The following is a 21599-nucleotide window of genomic DNA, read 5'->3' as shown; positions in this document are numbered from 1 at the left end:
ACATTGACCAGACAGGCTAAGTGACCTTTTTATTTATCACATAACAGGGATAAGTGATCCAACCATGAGTTGAAATTCAGTTCTACCTCATGTGCAGGGATACATTACTAAATGGTAGACTTGGCTTACCAGAAGAGACGTGGCTTTGTAGCCCTTGCTAAATTTATTCCATTCTCAGAATCATAGACACTCAAAGTTGAGCTCACTGTCAGCATAATGACTATGTATATTATACTTTACACCTTTTAAAGGACTTTTTAAATTATTTGATTTAATATTTACAGTTACCTTTCATTTTGTTCACTGGTTTATTCAGTAAATATTGGCATCTGCTATGCTGGACTCTGGGGATAGAATCTTGAACAAGACCCAGTACTTTGTGTCATGGATCTCAGATCTAGTAGAACTCTCAGGGAGGTTTACTGGCTCTCCCTAATGTTGGTAACATGGACTCCACATCTCATCATTGTCAAATGTTTGCATGCTTCCTGCTTGAATGCTTCTAGAAGTATGGCATTCATGCCAGTCTTTCTAATTTTAGGAAGTATTCCTTTGTGTTGTGATGAAATATAATTTTATTGTATATTCAACCTAGTGATCTTAGTTCTGCCCTTTGGAGTTTCACAGAACATGTATGCTTTGTTTTTTCCAGGAGCATCCATAAGAGATTTAAAGTGATAATTCTTTCCCTCAGATTCTGCTTTTCCCCAAGTAAAGAACCATAGAGTCTTCCAGAGATCTTGAGATGCAGTTTTACAGTATATATCCATTGCTGTGGCTCGATATACTCTGACTGTTCCTTCTCTCCCTTTATCTGTACTCCTGCAGTTACCTGGTGGGAGATGAGCTGTGGGTTGTCATGGAATACTTGGCTGGAGGCTCCCTGACAGACGTGGTGACGGAAACCTGCATGGATGAAGGCCAGATTGCAGCTGTGTGTCGTGAGGTAGGGCCAAGGGCCAAACAGCCTTAAGCAGGAAGTGGCCTCCATATCCCTGTCTCCTGAAGTTCCACACCCAGTGAGATCTCAGCCTGGGCTCTGTGGAAGTGGGAGAAATTAGTGTTGACAGTCCCATCATTCCTGTATTATACCTGGTGTTTTTAATTTCTATCACCCTGATTCCGTCTTTAAAGGTAACTTCATTCTACCCATTGTAGAAAAATTAGAAGGTATCAGAAGGTATATCTTTTAAAAGTCTCTCATATTTCAGTCTTTAAAGATAACTGCTATAAGGACATTATAATATTTTCCTTTATCTCTTTTCTACGGACTTTTTAAATCTTATTTTTATTCTGCTTTCCTGCTTTATTTATGTGCTATGAAGGAAATAAAGCAGGGTAAGAAGGTGGTGATAGAAGTAGTAGTACTATGGGGCCGGCCCGTGGCTCACTCGGGAGAGTGTGGTGCTGATAACACCAAGGACACGGGGTTCGGATCCCTATGTAGGGATGGCTGGTTAGCTCACTTGGGAGAGCATGGTGCTGACAACACCAAGTCAAGGGTTAAGATCCCCTTACAAAAAAGAAGTACTACTTTAGATAAGGTAGTCAGGGAGGGTTTTGCATAGATTTGAGTAAACATCTGAATGATACATAAAAGCAAGCCAGCAAAAATCTAGGGTAAGGGCCGGCCTGGTGGCGCACTGGAGAGTGTGCTGCTTGGGAGTGCCGTGGTGCTCCCGCCGAGGGTTCAGATCCCATGTGGAGACCGGTTCCCGCTCACTGGCTGAGCACGGAGCGGGCGCAACACCGAGGGTTGCGATCCCGGTCCCCGGTACGGGCGCGACACCGAGGGTTGCGATCCCGTTACCGGGTCAGTAAAAAAAAGACAAAAAGGGAAAAAAAAAATCTAGGGTAAAATACTTCTAAGCAAAAGTAATAGAAAACAAAGCTCAAACAGATGTTTTCCTTTTTCCCCATTGCTGTTAAATGTCTAGGGTCTGTAATATGCTCATGTAAAAGAGAAAAAAAAAAACCTCCAGAAGGCTACCATATCCCTTGAGGACAAAGGATAGCCATGTTTTCACATTGTCATTAGAGCAAGAAGATGAAAGGAATAGAGACATTGAGGATATTGGGTGTTTTGCTGATGAGAGACTGGAACTTATCAATGGCCCAATAATAGGAAAGTTAGGAAGTTGGGGAAAGAGTAGAAGATTAGGGGAGATTTAAAATTTTGTGGGGATGAGTGTAATCATGTGATTGGGGTTAGATAGTACAAGATCTGGAGGCAAACAGATGAAATTATGTAGTTGTATATTAAATCAATGTTAAGAAAAAAATAATTTGAAATCAATACTGCTCTAGAAAATATGGTCACTTTTACATTAACAATTTAGAGATCTAAAATCATAGAAGTAAGTTAATGGAATTAATACCAGGCTGGGATTCTTAGAAGTTCTGGCTTTTTTCTTTGTTCTACCACTAATGCAATATTTCTCAACCTTTTTTTTAAAATCTGCCCTGTAAAGAGACTTTTGAGACATTTTTTCCTGATCACAGTCCTCCAATGAAATTTTAATACCACTAATATATACTGTATATCTGTTTATATACTGTGGCCCTTTGGAGGGCCACAAACCATTGTAATATGTAAGATTTTTTCACTCCCATCCTCCAGTCCCCACCCCCAGGAACCAACTTTCACTGGTTGAGAATATATGCTTACTTTGGGAAATCATTTTGCCTCAAATTATTTATCTGTAAAATGGAAATTGCAACATTCACATTGCATATGCCTTGAGGATACTATATGGATAAAAAAGCACTTGGAAAAATTTATTTTTTTATTTTAACTTCTCAATATACATTGTAGTTGATTTTCATGTCCCTTTCTTTACCTGTTTCTCTGTCCCCCTTTTTCCTCCCCCCCACATCAAATCTGTCCACTTGCCTTAACGAGTTCAAGGAATTGTTGTGATTGTTGTGTCTTCTTCCCCCTTTGTTTGTTTGTATATTTATTTATTTTTAGCTCCCACAACTAAGTGAGAACATGTGGTATTTCTTTTTCTGTGCCTGACTTGTTTCACTTACTATAATTTTCTCTAAGTCCATCCAGGTTGTTGCAAATGGCAGTATTTCATTCTTTTTTTATAGCAGAGTAGTATTCCATTGTGTAGATATACCACAGTTTCCTTATCCACTCATCTGATGATGGACATTTGGGCTGGTTCCAACTCTTGGCTATTGTAAATAGTCCTGCAATAAACATGGGAGTACAGGTATCCCTTCAGCATTATGATTTCCATTCCTCTGGGTATATTCCCAGCAGTGGAATAGCTGGGTCATATAGTAGATCTATCTGTAATTGTTTTTTTTTTTTTTTTTTGTCCTTTTTGAGACCGGCCGCACCGCGCTCAGCCAGTGAGCGCTGTGAGCACACTGGTCATCCCTATATAGGATCCGAACCCGCGGTGGGAGTGCTGCCGCGCTCCAAGCTCCGCACTCTCCCGAGTGCGCCACGGGCTCGGCTCGGCCCAATCTGTAATTGTTTGAAGAACCTCCATACCATTTTCCATAAAGGCTGCACCAGTTTGCAGTCCCATCACCAGTGTATGAGAGTTCCTTTTTCTTTGCAACCTTGACAGCATTTATTATTCTCAGTCCTTTGGATATTAGCCATCCTGACTGGAGTAAGATGGTATCTCAGTGTGGTTTTGATTTGCATTTCCCAAATGCTGAGTGATGTTGAGCATTTTTTATGTGTCTGTTGGCCATTTGTATATCTTCCTTTAAGAAATGCCTATTCAGCTCCTTTGCCCATTTTTTAATTGGGTTACTTGTTTTTTGCTGTAAAGGTGTTTGAGTTTCTTGTATATTCTGGATATTAATCCTTTGTCAGATGTATATTTTACAAATATTTTCTCCCACTCTGTTGGTTGTCTTTTTGCTCTGTTAATTGTTTCTTTGGTATGCAGAAACTTTTTAGTTTGATGTAATCCCATTTGTTTATTTTTCCTTTGGTTGCCTGTGCTTTTGGGGTCATATTCATGAAGTCCGTACCCACTCCTACTTCCTGAAGTGTTTCCCCTATGTTTTCTATAAGAGTTTTATTGTTTCAGGATGTATACTTAATTCTTTAATCCATTTTGAGTTGATTTTGGTATATGGTGAGAGGTATGGGTCTAGTTTCATTCTCTTACATATGAATATCCAGTTTTCCCAGCATCAATTGTGCAGAGGCAGTCTCTTCCCCAGTGTGTAGACTTGGTGCCTTTGTCAAAGATCAGATGGCTGTAGGTGTAGTGTGTAGACTTGGTGCCTTTGTCAAAGATCAGATGGCTGTAGGTGTATGGGAGATTTCTGTGTTCTCTATTCTATTTCATTGATCCGTATGGCTATTTTTATGCCAGTACCATGTTGTTTTGGTTATTATAGCTTTGTAGTATAGTTTAAAGTCAGATAATGTAATACATCTAGCTTTATTTTTTTTGCTCAGGATTGCTTTGGCTATTCGTGGTCTTTTGTTATTCGATATAAATGTCTGGATACTTTTTACCATTTCTGAGAAAAATGTCGTTGGAATTTTGATTGGGATTGCATTGAATCTGTAGATCACTTTGGGTAATATGGACATTTTCACAGTGTTAATTCTTCCGACAGTGTTAATTCTTCCGATCCAAGAGCATAGGATATCTTTCCATCTTTTTTTGTCCTCTTTAATTTCTCTCAACAGTGGTTTGCAGTTCTTATTGTAGAGATTTTTCACATCCTTGGTTAACTTTATTCCTAAGTATTTTATTTTTTTGGTGGCTATTGTAAATGGGCTAGCTTTCTTGATTTCTTTTTCTGCAAGTTCACTGTTGGAGTATAGAAATGCTACTGATTTTTGTGTGTTGATTTTGTTTCCTGCAACTTTGCTGAAATCATTTATCAACTCTAAGAGTTTTTTTGTAAAGGCTTTAGGCTGTTCAATATATAGGATCATATCATCTGCAAACAGGGATAGTTTGACTTCATCTTTTCCAATCTGGATGCCCTTTATTTCCTTCTCTTCTCTGATTGCTCTGGCTAATACTTCCAGCACTATGCTGAATAGGAGTCATGAGAATGGGTATCCTTGTCTAGTTCCTGTTCCTAAGGATGGTATTGGCAGTGGACTTATCATATGTGGCTTTAATTGTGTTGAGATGCTTTCCATCTGTACCTAACTTGTAGAAAGTCTTTTTTTTTTTTAATTTTAATTTTAATTTTTTAAATTTATTTTTATTTTTTTATTTTTTTATTTTTTTCCTTTTTTTTGTCTTTTTTACTGACCGGTAACGGGATCGCAACCCTCGGTGTCGCGCCCGTACCGGGAACCAGCAACGGGATCGCAACCCTCGGTGTTGCGCCCGTACCATGCTCAGCCAGTGAGCGGGAACTGGTCTCCACATGGGATCTGAACCCTTGGCGGGAGCGCCGCCGCGCTCCCGAGCGGCGCACTCTCCAGTGCGCCACCGGGCCGGCCCTAGAAAGTCTTTATTATGAATGAATGTTGAATTTCGTCAAATGCTTTTTCAGCATCGATAGAGATGATCATATGGTTTTTGTCTTTGCTCTTATTGATGTGGTGTATCGCATTTATTGATTTGCATATGTTGAACCAACCTTGCATCCCTGGGATGAATCCCACTTGATCATAGTATATAATTTTGTGTATGTATTGCTGTATTCTGTTAGTAAGTATTTTATTGAGGATTTTTGTGTCTATATTCATCAAGGATATTGGCGTATAGTTTTCTATTTTTGATGTATCTTTGTCTGGTTTTGGTATCAGGGTGATGTTTGCTTCATAGAATGAGTTTGGGAGAACGGCCTCTGTTTCAATCTTTTGGAATAGTTTGTAGAGAATTGGTATCAATTTCTCTTTGAAGGTTTGGTAGAACTCTGCAGGAAACCTGACTGATCCTGGGCTTTCCTTTGTTGGGAGTCTTCTGATAACAGCTTCAATCTCTTTTATTGTTATTGGTCTGTTCAGATTTTCTATATCTTCTTGGCTCAGTTTTGGTAATTTGTGTGTGTCCAGAAATTTATCCATTTCCTCCAGATTTTCAAATTTTTTGGCATATAGTTGTTTATAGTAATCTCTAATGATTCCTTGTATTTCTGAAGTATCAGTTGTAATGTCACCTTTTTCATATCTGATTTTTGTTATTTCGGTCTTCTCTCTTCTTTTCTTAGTTAGCCTTGCTAAGGGTTTGTCAATTTTATTTATCTTTTTCAAAAACCAGCCTTTTGTTTCATTGATCTTTTGTATTGTTTTTTTTGGTTTCTATTTCATTTAGTTCTGTTCTGATCTTAATTGTTTCTTTCTGTCTACTAACTTTGGGTTTAGATTGTTCTTGTTTTTCTAGTTCTTTAAGGTGAAGTGTTATCTTGTTTATTTGCTTCTTTCCATTCTTCTGAAGTAAGCATTTAATGTAATAAATTTCCCCCTTGGTACTGCTTTTGCAGTATCCCACAGGTTTTGGTATGATGTGTCATTATTTTCATTAGTTTCAATGAATTTTTTGATTTCCTGTTGAATTTCTTCTTAGACCCATATGTCATTAAGTAGAATATTGTTTAATTTCCATTTGCTTATATAATTTCCAGAGTTTTGTTTGTTATTGATTTCTAATTTTAATCCATTGTGATCTGAAAAAATACATGGCATAATTCCAGTTTTTTTTTGAGACTTGCTTTGTAGCCTAACATGTGGTCTATCCTGGAGAATGTTCCATGTGCTGATGAGAAAAATGAATATTCTGAGGTTTTTGGATGGAATGTTCTGTAGATACCTGCCAAGTCCAATTGATCTGAAGTGTTGTTTAGATCTTGTGTTTCTCTGTTGATTTGGTGCCTAGATGATCTGTCCAATGTTGAGAGTGGGATGTTCAGGTCCCCTGCTATTATGGTGTTAATGTCTGTCTCATACTTTAGATCTAATAGTGTTTGCTTTATAAATCTGGCTGCTCCTACGTTGGGTGCATATATATTTATGATTGTTATGTCTTCTTGATGGATAGATCCTTTTATCATTATATGGTGGTCTTCTTTATCTCTTTCTATAGTTTTTGGTTTAAAGTCTACTTTATCTGATATAAGAATTGCTACTCCAATTCATTTTTCATTTCTATTTGTGTGGAATATCTTTTTCCCCCTTATCACTCTTAGTCTATGTGTGTCTTTACAGATGAGGTTAGTCTCTTGAAGGCAGCGTATTGTTGGTTCCATCTTTAATCCAGTTAGTCAGTCTGTGTCTTTTGAGTGGGGAATTTAATCCCTTTACATTTAGAGTTATTATTTGGTAATAGTTATTATTTGGAAAGGTGTTGATTTACTCCTAGCATTTTATTGATATTTATTTAGATGTCTTAAGTATCTTTTGTTCCTTTCTTTCTGATTTTGTTTGTCTTCTGTGTTTGTTGGTTTCTTGGGGTGATAGATGATAAACTACCTTTTTTCTCTTGTGTTAGCATTTTTGTTTTGCTGGTAGGTATTGTTCTTTCTTGAGTATTCATGGCAGTGATGGTTGTTTTTCAGGTATCAAACCCAGTACTCTCTTGAGAATTTCTTGTAAGGCTGGTCATGTGGTAGTGAACTCCCACAGTTTTTGTTTGTCTGAGAAATATACTATTTGTCCTTCATTTTGGAAGGATAGCCTTGCTGGGTAAAGCACCCTTGGCTGGCAAATTTTGTCCTTTAGTATTTTGAATATATCATCTCATTCTTTTCTGGCTTTTAGGGTTTCTGATGAAAAGTCTGATGTTAGTCTAATTGGGGCTCCATTATAGGTGACTTGCCACTTCTCTCTTGCAGTTTTTTAGATTCTCTCTGTCTTTGAGTTTTGCCAGTTTAACTATAACATGTCTTGGAGAGGACCTTTTTGGGTTGAATATGTTTGGGGATCTTTGGGCCTCCTGAATCTGAAGATCTGTGACTTTCCCTATACCTGAGAAGCTTTCTGCTATTATTTCCTTGAATATGTTTTCAATGCCATTTCCTTTTTCCTCCCCTTCTGGAATACCCATGATTTGGATATTTGAGTGCTTACGGTTGTCTGTTATCTCTCTTAGATTTTCTTCAATTTTTTAAATTCTTTTTTCTGGCCCACCTGGGTTAATTCAAACAGCCTGGCTTCAAGGTCACAAATTATCTCTTCTGCTTGTTCTAGCCTGCTAGTTAGACTCTCTGTTGTGTTTTTTATTTTGTGAATGAATCCTTCAGCTGTACAAGCTCTGCTACATTCTTTTTCAGGGCACTGATATCTTTGCACATTTCTTCTTTCAGATCCTGTATATTTTTTCTCATTTCATTGTGTCGTCTAACTGTGTTTTCTTGTATCTTATTTAGTTTCCTTAGAATTGTTGCTCAAAATCCCATTTCAGTCATTTGAAGGACTTCCTGTTCTATAGTATCTAGAGCTTGATAATTATTATTTTCCTTTGGTGGTGATTTACTCTCTTGATTTTTCATATTTCTGGTATCTTTCCTTTGGTGTTTAGTCATTGTGGCAGGGGGTATCACAGTCCACTTGTTCCACCCTGATGTGTTGCCTGGATCCTGAAGGGGCTGCTAATTCTGGGCAGTGGGGACTAGCCTGGACTGGGAGTCCCACAGTACCTACCTGTTCTAGCATAGCTGGCTCAAGGCGTGTGGGCCTGGTGGCTCAGAAAAATTTTAAATGTTATGTAAATAGGTGGCATTACTATTCTTATGTTCTAATAGATATCATATCCCCCCCCCCTTTTTTTATACAGTGTTTTTTTTTTTTTTTTTGTCTTTTGTCTTTTTTCCGTGTCCGGCAATGGATCGCAACCCTCAGTGTTGCCCCCGTACCGGACCGGGGACCGGCAACGGGATCGCAAGCCTCGGCGTTGCTCCCGCGCCGCGCTCAGCCAGTGAGCGGGAGCCGGTCTATATGTGGGATCCGAACCCTCGGACGGGAGCGCCGCCGCGCTTCCCAAGCGGCGCACTATCCAGTGCGCCACCGGGCCGGCCCTAAACAGTGTTATTGAGATATGATTCACACAGCATATAATTCACCCATTTAAAGTGTACGAGGGACTGGCAGTTAGCTCAGTTTATTAGAGTGTGGTGTTAAGACACCAAGGTCAAGGGTTTGGATCACCGTAGCAGCCAGCCACCAAAAAACCCCAAAACAAAAAAACAAACAACAACAACAAAAGTATATGAGAGTACTTCAAAAACTTCATGGAAAGTTTTGTATTATCTTTTTTTTTTTTTTTTTAAAGATGACCGGTAAGGGGATCTTAACCCTTGGCTTGGTGTTGTCAGCACCACGCTCAGCCAGTGAGCAAACCGGCCATCCCTATATGGGATCCGAACCCGGGGCTTTGGTGTTATCAGCACCGCACTCTCCCGAGTGAGCCACAGGCCGGCCCATGTATTATCTTTTAATTCTATTTTTCCACAAACTTTTTGAAGTACCCTCATGTTATTCACTGGTTTTAGTATATTCATAGAGTTATACAACCATCATCATAATGAATTTTAGTTCACTTTTATCATCCCAAAAAGGAACTTCATACCCTTTAAATATTACTCCTTGTATCTCCCTGCCCTGACTCTCCTTTCCCTATTCACCCACTAATCTGTTCTCTGTTTCTATAGTTTGCCTATTCTGGACATTTTATATAAATGGAACCAAATAATATGTGCTCTTTTGTGACTGGCTTCTTTTGCTCAGCATGACGTTTTGAAGGATCATCCATGTTATAGCATGTGTCAGTACTTCATTCCTTTTTATTGCCAAATAATATTCCATTTTATTTATTCATTCATCAGTTGATGGACATTTGAGTTTCTCTTTTTTGGCTATTATGAAAAATGCTGCTATGAACATTCATATACCAGTTTTTTTGTGGACATCTGTTTTTATTCTCTCAGGTATATACCTGTAAGTGGAATTGCTGGTCATATGGCAACTCTATAGTTAACATTTTGAGGGTGTACTAAACTGTTTTTTAAAGTAGCTATATGATTTTTCATTTCTGCCAGCAGTGTATAAGGGTTCCAATTTCTTAAGATAATCCTTTTTGATCATAATTTTTGACATCCAGAGACATGTGTCTCCAGCCTCCTAAGAAGAGCGACTCTTACATTTTCAGGGAAATAGTAGCTTAATCTTAATTTGGACATTAGTATGTTCTTCAAAAGTAAAGTATTAAGTTAGTACCATTTAAGTAGTATTTTTTCTATTGATTTGCATCGTTAGTGGTTTTTAATTGGGAGAAGCGTCTAAAAATTTAGCTTTTGGTTAATGGGCTAAAAGTATTGGATATAGTAAAAAAGCCAGAATTATTTCATGTGATCCTCACATTTTACAGATGGGAAAACAGAATGTTGTAGTTGGTTAGGTAATGACAGAACCAGGCATTCAAATTGTCCTGTTCCATCTCTTTTTTATTCATTCTGCCTGCTAAGTATACATGTTTTCCAAGGTTCTTCCCTTTCTCCCATATTCTTTGACAGTTTCAACCATTCCTATACTTTAAAAAAAAAAAAAAACCTTCACAAATTACTTATAAATATTTACCTCTGTGTGGAACTTAAGATTCATAAGTTCAGTTGCCTACTGGACATTTGTCTTCAGATGCTCCATAGGTTATGTCAAATTCAGCATATCTAAAATAGTAAACATTATCTTGTTACACTTCTCACTGTGTAACAGAGATGCAAAAAAGGATTACTCAAAGGAACGTGAATGCAATGAGAAGCCCTAAGGGACTGCACCTCAGCAACTCCTCTGTTAAAAGGAGAAAATTGGGTACAGCCCCAATTCAAAGTTAGCTTCTGTTTTTTATTGTAAAGACAAGGAAGTTTCACAAGAAAAATGAGTTGATTCGATCATTTCAAGAGGACACAAAGACATGGGCAATGTGACAAAAGTTAACTGTGGCTAAGTATAGCTTAAACAATAGAAACTAGTAACATCATTTAAATTAACAAGGTGACATTCCAAAGTACAATTTTTGAAAAACTAAATTGATCAAACTGCGATCATTATCTAATCCAAAATATAACCTTTCCCCAAATGATTTAAGCAAAAGTTACATTCTCATGATAATTGTCTCTAAAGTTTCCACCAACAGCTTGCCCTTAGCAAACATTTTCTCACATTTTTCCCTACAGCAATTCTTTCAACATCTTTTAACAACAATCAATATGTTAAATAGTCAAAGTACATAATCCCATCCCTGAACAGTGATTAGAATTGATTAGATGGGCCTTTGCCACGCTATCTGTGGACTTTTGTCCCCCACATCGAGGGCTTTTGCCCCATACATGCATTACCTAAAAACTGTTTTCTAAAAATCAAATGAGAATCAAGATTTCTAACCCTCTACAGTATCTCCTCACCAAAATAAGATTATCTTGCTAACTCACTGCTTCCAACATCACTTCCATAGGCCTGCTTTCCCACTCATGACTCTTATTTGTTGTTTTCCTTCAGTTCTGCAGTTATGAAATCCTTTCCATTCTTCAGTAATTTTTCTTGGGCCTCAGGGTTTTTATCAAGGATATAATGTACTGTAAAAACAAAACAAAACAAAAAACCACCAAAATACATTGGAGGAACTTCTGTACTTAAAAAAACTATTATAAGGTAAAAGGCAGCATGGAATGTTAAAAGAATGCTTAGCTGGGAAGACTTTGTTCTAGACCTGGCTTTGCTGCTGATTTGGGGCAAGTCCTTTTACTCATTAGGGCCTTACTTCCTTTATCTTAAAATGAGGAGGTTGAATTGATTTTATATTGTCTTCTGTATTATATGTCCTTTCTTTCTCCCTCCGCCCACACCACTTCAATAGTGTCTGCAGGCTCTGGAGTTTCTGCATTCAAACCAGGTCATTCACAGAGACATCAAGAGTGACAATATTCTGTTGGGAATGGATGGCTCTGTCAAGCTAAGTAAGTAGGAGTCTTAGGAGTGATACTACTTTCCCTATGGTGTTCTATCTCCTATGGATGATAATCATATATAGTACTGTAATACCAAAGGGGCTTTATCATTTTGTGGGATATATGGGCTCTTAAAATGCCTCAGTATTATCATAGTGTCATTTCATTGTTTTCCCATTCATTTATACATTCAGCCCCCCAATTTTTTTGTTTAATGCCTACATTGTGCTAGGTTCTATGGTGGGCCCTGAAGGTACATTTTGCCTGTCTTCAAGGAGTTCTCAGTCTAGTACAAGAGACATGTAATAGATAATTAGAAAAAAGAGTTTTGTGTAATTTCTTTCTTCAGCTATTCATTCAGGAAACTTTTATTGAGTATCTATTGTATGTCAGCCCTCTGGAAATATGAAGATGAGTAAGACAACATACTCCTTGCTATCAAAGACAGCACTCTAATTTAAATAAATTTATAATTGAAATATAATGTGAAAAGAACTGCAGGCAGGACATTTTATTCAAAGGTGCAAAGGCTGATAGTTCAGACAAACTGGCTGTGTCACAGGTGGATGGACAATTTATGGGAGGACTGTAAGCAGCCTCTGGCCTGGAGTACAGGGTGAGAAACTGATAAAAGCACAGACATGCCTAGTCATATGTGATTTGAGGCTTCAGTCAGGGACTCATGCCCAGGGAATAAGGCAAGGACCTAGTTGCCAGATTCTAGGTATGGGAATGATTTTCAAGAACAGAGAAGAATTGGGGCAAGCAATTGAGGCCATAGTGGGCAGCTTGGACTTTAATGCCTGGTTGTTCTGGCTTGAGGGAGGGGTAGGTGGCCAGAGGTGATGTTTCTTATATTCCTCCTCCTCCTCTTCAGGGCTGAACAGGGAATAGGCTAGGAGCTGGACACGAAGGTGGCAGTCAAGTGACTCCCACTTTGGAGATACAAGTGACTGCAGAGCTGGGAGCCAGGCACAGCTTGATACCTAGGGGTACGCACACAGTCAACACTTTAGTACACTAAATGTATATCTTTTCTCTTTTTTTCCTTTTCTAGCTGATTTTGGATTCTGCGCACAGATAACCCCAGAGCAGAGCAAACGAAGCACCATGGTGGGAACCCCATACTGGATGGCACCAGAGGTTGTGACACGGAAGGCCTATGGGCCCAAGGTTGACATCTGGTCCCTGGGCATCATGGCTATTGAAATGATTGAAGGAGAGCCCCCATACCTCAATGAAAACCCTCTGAGAGTAAGTGTTACCAGTTCTATTTCAAGTTATTTGGGCTGTTGTCTTTAGTCCCAGGAAATGGGATCAGGCTTTCCTCTGTGGCTTTCAGTCTGGATATCTGTTTTCTCTATAAAACTAGGAACTGTAGAACTCAAAGTATAAATGCTCAGAGAAAAGAAATATTAAGTCACTCATTCATTTATTCAATAATTATTTGATTTCCTATCCTGTGTAAGAAACTGTTCTAATAATGATAAAAACAAATTAACATGTGGTAACAGATGGTAAGTGCTATGGGAAAAATCAGAGTAAGGGGGTTAAGAGAATAATGGAGGAAGGAGGGAGAGGTGTGCTGTTTTATTTAGAGTAGACAGGGAAGTTCTCTCATGAGTTATTTCAGTAGGAACCTGAAGGAAATAAAGGATAAGCCATGAGATTAATCTCAGGCAACAGTTTTCAAGATATCACATGTATAAAGTACTTGATTTGAGAACATGCTTGTTGTATCCTGAGGAAAACTGAGAAGGCCAGTGTCCTTGAAGTAAGTGAGAAGGGTGGAGAGTGGTAGACAAAGCCAGAGAATTAGCAGAGGACCAGCAGATAAGACTTTGTAGGCCATTGTGAGAATTTGGCTTTTATTTTGCAGAGTTTGGAAGTCATTGGAGGATTTTGAGCCGAGGAGTAATATGATCCACTTTATGTTTGAAGGGATCATTTTGGCTGCTTTTATGGGAAATAGACTGTGAGAGACTGTTATAATTGTTTAGATAAGTGGTGGCTTGTACTATATTGTAGGAATGGAAGTGAGCAATAGTCAGCCTCAGGAAGTGTCTTGAAGGAAAAGCTGACAAGATGAGTTGGATATTAGAGAAAGAGGAATCAACAATGACTACAAGATTTTGTGCCTGAATTGCTGAAAAAATTCAGTTACCATTTATTGAGATTGTGAAGAGCATGGTTAAGTGGGATAATAAAGAATTGGTTTTGAATGTGTTAATTTGAAGTGTTTATTAGACATTCAGATGGAAATGTTGAGTAGAGCTGGGCATATGAGGCTGGAGTTCAAGAGTGAGAGGTCAGGACTATAAATACAAATTTATTAGTAAATAGTATGTAGTTGGTATTTAAAATCAGAAGTAGGTAAGATCATTCACCTGGGGAATGAGTGCAGTTAAAGATAAAAGAGGTTTGAGTACTGAGCTCTGGGTTACTCTAGTGTTTACAGGTTGGCCAACTAGCAAAGAAGACCAGGGAGTGGCCTTTCTAGTGTGAGAGAACGGAGATAAGTGTGTCCCAGAGGGCAAGAGAACAGTATTTCAAGAAGGAGGATAGATTACTGTGTCAAATGTGACTGATAGGTTGAATAAGATGAGACTGAGAAATGAATATTGGATTTGCCAGTGTGAAGGTTATTGATGACCTTGACAATTATCAGTAGAGTGATAGGGATGAAAACCTAATTAGAGTAAATTCATGAAAATAGGAGAAGAGGAAATTGAGATGGCATGTATAAGCAGTTTTTTGTTTTGTTTTGTTTTGTTTTTCTGTCTCTTGAAGGAGTTTTGCTTTAAAGGGTAACAAATAGAGTAGTTTCTTGAAGTAGAGTCAGGAGAGGGTTTTTAAAAAGATGATGTTTATATGCTAATGGAAATGATCTAGTGGAGAGGAGGAAAATGGTCATGTACAAGAGAGAAGTGACAACTGCAGGAGTGATGTCCTTAAGTAGATGAGAGGGGCTGGCTCAAGAACTGAAGTAAAGGGCATTAGATTAGAGCATGGAGAATTTATCCATTGTAATAGGAGAGGAAAGCAGAGTGTATCAGCACAGATTCAAGTAGGCTGGTAATTTTGGTTGTTTGCAGCTGTGAAAGTTATTCTGATGGCTTTTATTTTCTCATTTACTCCAGCCTCCCATCCAGTGCAGGAATTCCCTGTGCATTGTTGCTGGTACATGATCATGTCACCTTTGGATAGCTCTGATTATTGGAAAGTGCTTCAGTGTACCAAACTGAGACTATCTTTTGTAGTTTCTACCCTTTGATCTAGCTCTGCCCTTTGACCCCTCATACAGCATATCTTTCCCTGCCTTAGAAGGCCTTGCAGAGATTTGAAGATAATGATCTGTGGGATGTGATGGAAATAAGACTGGGATAGGGTCATTATGCATATATGAATAGCATGATCCTAGACGTATCTCTTTATGTTTCTGGACCATATCTGTGAAATGGGTAATTCTTGCCCTGTCTATTGCCCAGAGTTATTGTAGTTATTAAATTAGACAGAGCTTGTGTAAATGCTTTGTGAATTAAAGTGCTGAGTGCTTGTAAAGGTTTAGTATTACTATGTTTTTCTTTACCTTTCCCAGGAGATGCTTCATGTTAGGGGACCAGGGAGGCAACAGTGAAACAGAACACTTACCTTTTTATATTCATTTCCTGCTGGCAGAGATCAGTTCTTGGATGACTGAGGTGAAAGCACCAGGAATAATTTCTGCCAGCAACTAGGCAGATGTTTAACTCATCAGGCTAAATGAATAATAAACCCTTTAAATCTGTAATCAAGAATAATAATAAACCCTTAGGTGTAATATACTTTGTAAGTTTACAAAGTACTTTTCAAATGCATTGTCTTATTTTTACAGATATGTTAGATGGGCATGTTATCATCCCTGTTTTACAGATGAGGAAGTTGGAAGTTCATGGTTCATGGTCACATGGCCTTTAAATGTTAAACCTTAGGTCATATTCTTTCCAGTATACCAAAGCTGCCTCTCTGTATACTAGAGCATAAAGCAGCTGACCATATAACTAAAGGGCATGTCTGGGGACCAAGAGGGAACATCAGTTGGAGCTCAAGGTGATTCTCCACTTGTATTGCCAGGCCTTGTACCTCATTGCCACCAATGGGACCCCAGAGCTTCAGAACCCAGAGAAGCTGTCTGCTATCTTCCGAGATTTTCTGAACCGTTGTCTTGAGATGGATGTGGAGAAGAGAGGTTCAGCTAAAGAGCTGCTGCAGGTAACTGTCCCTGTGCAAGGAAGTACCTAATTTGAGGAGTCACTAAGCCAAACCTTTTTAACCTCATTTTAAGGTACTGGTTATTGTAGAACTATGCTTCTCTTCTACCATTTCCCATACTCATGCTATATTCGTAACCTTCATTCCTGGGTCCTTTGCTTATATTATTCCTTTAGCCTCTTCCTCAGCCTATTAAAACTCTACCCATTCTCCTAGGCTTAGCCTAAAATCTACTTTCTGAGCACCTATTGAATTTTGCCACTGTCTTTCTTTAGCACTTTCTTTGTTCTGACTGAGTTAGTCTGGCAGAGTTTGAGTTTGGGTGAGAAGGAGCTTTCTCACACTTAAATCTTGCACAAGTTATATTTTACTGGGATAAGCTCAACAGATACATTTTTACTAAAGAAACATAAGTTTAGAGGGTAGTGAGTGCGGCTTTTGAACTCTTCACAGTTTCTTCATTGGAAACCCTCTCAGATGGTGGCAATGATATTCTGCTTGTTTGCAGTGAGATTATGTCACGTTGTGGGGAAGCCCATAGTTGAGTTTACCAAGCCTTTTATATTCCCACCTGCTTAATCCTGAAGTTACAGCATAATTATTCTGTATGATTACAAAAATTGCCTTTAGCAGGCCACATCATTTGTATTTAATATTTATGTTTCAAGTAAAATTTCTTATTATTGTCATTTTATTGCATTGCCCACTGGTAATTTAATAGTAAGTATCACGTGAACTTTATGATAGTGATTGATCTGTAGGCATGTGCTGTCAGTTACTTTTATATTGAGGCCCAAGAGTGACTGGGCAGGGAAAGATCTAGTACACGGCCCTGTGTTAAAGTTAGTTATGAACATCTCTATCCTCTCCCACTGGACTAAAATCTCTATTTTAGTAGTCTCTTGAGTCTCTTCTTATACTTGGGACCTGACTCAGAATAGGTACTTGGAAAATATTTATTGAATTGAATGGAATTGCTTAAAGTTATGTACCTCCATAGGAATATCACCCTCTGGAACATAGTTAACATCTGTCATTGAAGTTACCAATTACAATGTGCTGGCTTATTAGATATGAGATCTGGGTTCTGCCACGTATAACCAATTAGTCTCTAGGATCCTTTGGGACTAAAAAAACTCTTGTAACAGTACAATATAGGATCCCTTTTGCCTTTCATATGCATTATGTTCTGAAAACCACAGGCATTGGGAAATGTGCAAATACTATGCTAAGCCTGTGATTGGTGAAGATATAAGGCTTAATTAATTGGTATCAAATTGTAGTTATTGAAAGTTAGTGCCCTCTAGAATTTTCTTCCCGATATAGTAATATAACTAATAATAAATGCATTATATTGAATCTTTACCACGTTTTAGCCACCAAGCACTTTATATATATTTTTTATCTATTGTTCAGAACAACCCCGTGAGTTATATAGGTTCTGTTATTCCCATTTTTACAGGTGAGCATTTATTAACTTTTCCATGATTATATGTGTACATCTGATGAGTGGTGGAGGATTTTAACATATGTCCGTTTGGCTCTTAAGTGTGTGTGCTCACTGCTCTTATAGGCTCAAAGAGTATCAGAACTGGAAGGTTCTTAGGGCTTATCTAATCTACTTTGTTCATTATACAGAGAAAGAAACTAAGGCCTCCCAATTGGGTATTGGATTATGCTGCTCTCTTAACTCAGAGAGGGGTTGTAGAAGCATGTGATCATATATAGGCTCGTTAACTTGTTAGTGTACATTGTAAATTTTCTAAACCATGACTTTCAGAATCTTAAATCATGAAGATTTCACATCAGTTTCTCCTGTGAGAACACATTTATGGACAGAAATACATAGGTTGATAACATTAGAATTCATAACTTCATGAGTTAACCAAGATCTTTTATTATTTTCATCTCTTATTCTCAGTACCTCTTTGTACCCCATCTCTGTCCAATAGAAGTTGAGGCAACTTTCAGCAAAGAATATTTGTGTACGTTCTGTGTGTGTGTGTACGTACTGTACACATATACAGTATGACTAATCAAAGGGATGATAAGTGTGGCAGTAGAATTAGATATGCTAGTCATTTAAGTTAAATAGTTATGCTTAAATATAAAATTTGGTTTTTAGTTTACCGATAGCCAGGACAGAAAAGGAAATGTGATAGTTCCTGTATTTCTTATCAAATGGAAGAAACATCCCACATCCTCAACACAAAGCTCTTCCACTACTAAATGTAAAACATATATATATGTATATTTTTAGATAAGAAGCACAGTTACATAAAGAATTTTTTTCCATAATTGTTTTATTGAACATGTAGATGCAGTTTTCATATGGTATTTTCTCCTAAGTGGTCTTCTTTAAAAGTTGAAGGTATGGCCCAAAGTATACAGCTCAGTGAAAGTGACTTGGGAAAGGACCAAGCTATTGAAATCCTTACTGGATTCAAGGATAGAACAACAAATTCCTACATCAGTGCTCCTGAAATCCATGATTGCAATGTACCATTAGGTCATGATCAGTTAATACCATCCCCAGAGGTAATTATTATTCTGATTGTCACCATAGTTTGGTCTTCTTACCTAATAAGAAATGGAATCTTACAATATGAATTGGCTTCTTGTGTCCGTCTTCTTTTACCTACCATGTTTGTGCAATTCATCTTGTGGTCAGTGCATCGATTATTTATTCATTTTTTATTGCTGTGTGATTTTCTGTATAGTATTATATGAATATAACACTGTTGGTTTTCCATTCTCTTGGACATTTGGGTTCTTTCAAGTTATTCACTATTATATCAGTAAAGCTTCTGTCAATATTCTTGTGTCTTTTGGTGAATACACATATTCATTTCTCTTAGGAATATACTTAGGATTGGAATTGCTGGGATATAGTGTAGATGTATGTTTATCTGTAGGTAGATAGTGCCAAACAGTTTTCCAAAGTGGTTTGTTATCTTTTAAAGATATCCTTCAATTTGGGGATGATCTGAAACTCTCCAGGCAGCACCTTGTACAAACATGGATGCTCTTATGTCTTGTAATGATTGCTAAGGAAGAGTGTTAAATAGTCATGTGTCTTTTGCTCTTTTTCTCCTTTTAGCATCAGTTCCTGAAGATTGCCAAGCCTCTGTCCAGCCTCACTCCACTGATTGCTGCAGCAAAGGAGGCAACCAAGAACAATCACTAAAACCACACTCACCCCAGCCTCATTGTGTCAAGCCTTCTGTGAAATAAATGTTCATTTCAGAAATTCCAACCCCTGATGCCCTCTTCTCCTTGCCTTGCTTCTCCCATTTCCTGAGCTAATGCTCTCAAAACTGATTCTTGGAAACCATGTGTCCGGCATTGACGAGAACTGCAACTGGATGACTAATCAGATGATGGCTATTTCTAAATAAGGAATTTCCTTCCAGTTTGTGGATGTGAGAGTGGTTTATAGTCAAAGGTTTATATGAATAAACCCTTGGACTTCTATTTTTACATAGGAAAACTTCCACCCACTCCCACCACCCTATTCCCCACAATCAGTTCTTGACTATATAAGTTCACGGTTTGGTAACATTATCAATTTGTAATTGGTCTGAGATTTCTTTAATGCTTGCTTTTCTGTGATTGAACTGCCCAAACAGCATATTGTACTTGAAAACTGGAACAGCTTGGGAATGCCGTGGGGTTTGTTAATACTCCAGGGACATAGAGTCTCAATTTCCTGGACCACGACTTTGGCACAGCTGATCCTGATATGGGAGAACTACCACATTTTTCTTTGTGTGTGCTTCTAGCAACTGATTGGGACGGCCTTGACCCGATAGTATTCCCATGCTATTTCTTGTGAAACGGTCTTGGTTATGTAGCAGCTTTTGATTCCCTGCATCCCCTAGGCTGCTGCCCCCATTCTGTCCTTGTTTATAGCATTGAAAGGTTTCCTAGGGCACATGCCGAGTGAGAGCAGTGTGAGAAGTCAGGGGGAATAATGTTGCCACTTTTAGAGCGGGGCTGGGCATCAGCTCCTGTCTAGTTACACTTGTGTTATGTTTCAAGAACTCAGCCTGTTTTTCCACCTGGGATAAGACACTGAAAGATTAACTCAGATCTTCATATGGCCTGAATCTCTGGGTCCAAGGAAAGAGTCTCCAAATCAGAGACTACATGTTAGTTTTGGATGGATTTGGTGGCTTGAAATGAAACCCTGCCAGCTGTCAGTCAGGGGACCCTGTTTTTAAGATGCATGGCCAAGCTATCTGCATATTAAAATGCTTACACTGGGTATTGGGGATGTTTGCTACCTCCTGCTATCTTTGTGGTTTTGGTCCTTCCACTATGGTAGGACACCTGGCCATCATTGTGGCTTGTCATGTCAGCCCCATTGACTACCTTGTCATGCTCTGAGGTATCACTGCCTCTGCAGCATAAGTTTCTATTTCCTTCAATAAAAGGAGATGAAAATATTCTACTTGGAGTGTGCCTTTCTTTCTTCCCTTCCTTTCTTTTCTCATTTTTTGTACAAAATATGAATAATAGTTTTTCCTGAGCCATTTGAGGATAAATTCCTGATAGGATGCCCGTTTACCACTGTACACTTCAGTGTGTGTTCTTTCTTCTCAACACTTATTTATTTATTTAATTCTCAATCAATGATACATTTAAAAATTTTTATTATTTATTTTTAGCATATTCATTATTACAAATCCTGATTTTTCTTTATGGCCCTTTACCCAACCTATCACTCCCCAAACCCTCTCCCTCCTTCTCCATCTCTAGAATCCTCAGGTTTGTTCTCTCCTTCTCAAAGTTCTCCCCTTCACTTAACATAATTTTATCCAGATTCATCCATGTTGCTGCACATGGCAGAATTTCATTCTTTATTATGGCAGAGGAGTATTCCATTGTCTATATAAACCATATTTTACCTTATCCAGTCATCATTGATGGACATTTAGTTTGGTTCCAACTCTTCACTATTGTAAATAGAGCTGCAATGAACGTGGGAGTTCAGGTGTCCCTTTGACATGATGATTTCCATTCCTTTGGATATATACCCAGTGGTGGGATTGCTGGATCATGTGGTAGTTCTATCTGTAGTTGTTTGAGGAACCTCCATACTGTTTTCCATAATGGCTGTACTAATTTACAGTCCCACCAACAGTTCTTAACACTTTTAGTTTAAATATAAATTAATTGAGAGAAATGGGCCAAAAACATTTGTACTGTTTAAAGAAGAATTATAAACACACATAAATCAAGAAATAGAGTACTGCCAGTACCCTAGAACCTTCTCTATCTTATCATTCCCTTTCTCATTATAGTTCCCACTCCAAGAGGTAACCACTCTCCTCACTTTTATTAAAATCACTTTTTTGCAGGCCAGCCCGTGGCTCACTTGGTAGAGTGCGGTGCTGATAACACCAAGGCCGCGGGTTCGGATCCTATATAGGGATGGCCGGTTTGCTCACTGGCTG

General features: G+C 38.3%; 1 protein-coding gene across 1 annotated transcript in view; it reads left to right on the top strand.

Annotated features, from left to right (window-relative positions):
• The window catches only part of LOC103600263 (serine/threonine-protein kinase PAK 1), a 39262-nt gene extending 18669 nt beyond the window's left edge, over positions 1 to 20593 (top strand). The window contains exons 6-10 of the mRNA XM_008584503.1: positions 829 to 946; positions 11799 to 11898; positions 12947 to 13143; positions 16003 to 16140; positions 19241 to 20593. Coding sequence (XP_008582725.1) covers positions 829 to 946; positions 11799 to 11898; positions 12947 to 13143; positions 16003 to 16140; positions 19241 to 19327 — 640 coding nt within the window. The 3' untranslated portion in view covers positions 19328 to 20593. The remainder of the gene's footprint in view (positions 1 to 828; positions 947 to 11798; positions 11899 to 12946; positions 13144 to 16002; positions 16141 to 19240) is intronic.
• Positions 20594 to 21599: the final 1006 nt, after the last annotated feature.

Source organism: Galeopterus variegatus, unplaced genomic scaffold, assembly GCF_000696425.1.
Source record: "Galeopterus variegatus unplaced genomic scaffold, G_variegatus-3.0.2 Scaffold3284, whole genome shotgun sequence".
NCBI lineage: Eukaryota > Metazoa > Chordata > Mammalia > Dermoptera > Cynocephalidae > Galeopterus > Galeopterus variegatus.
This window is presented reverse-complemented; position numbering and strand designations above follow the sequence as displayed.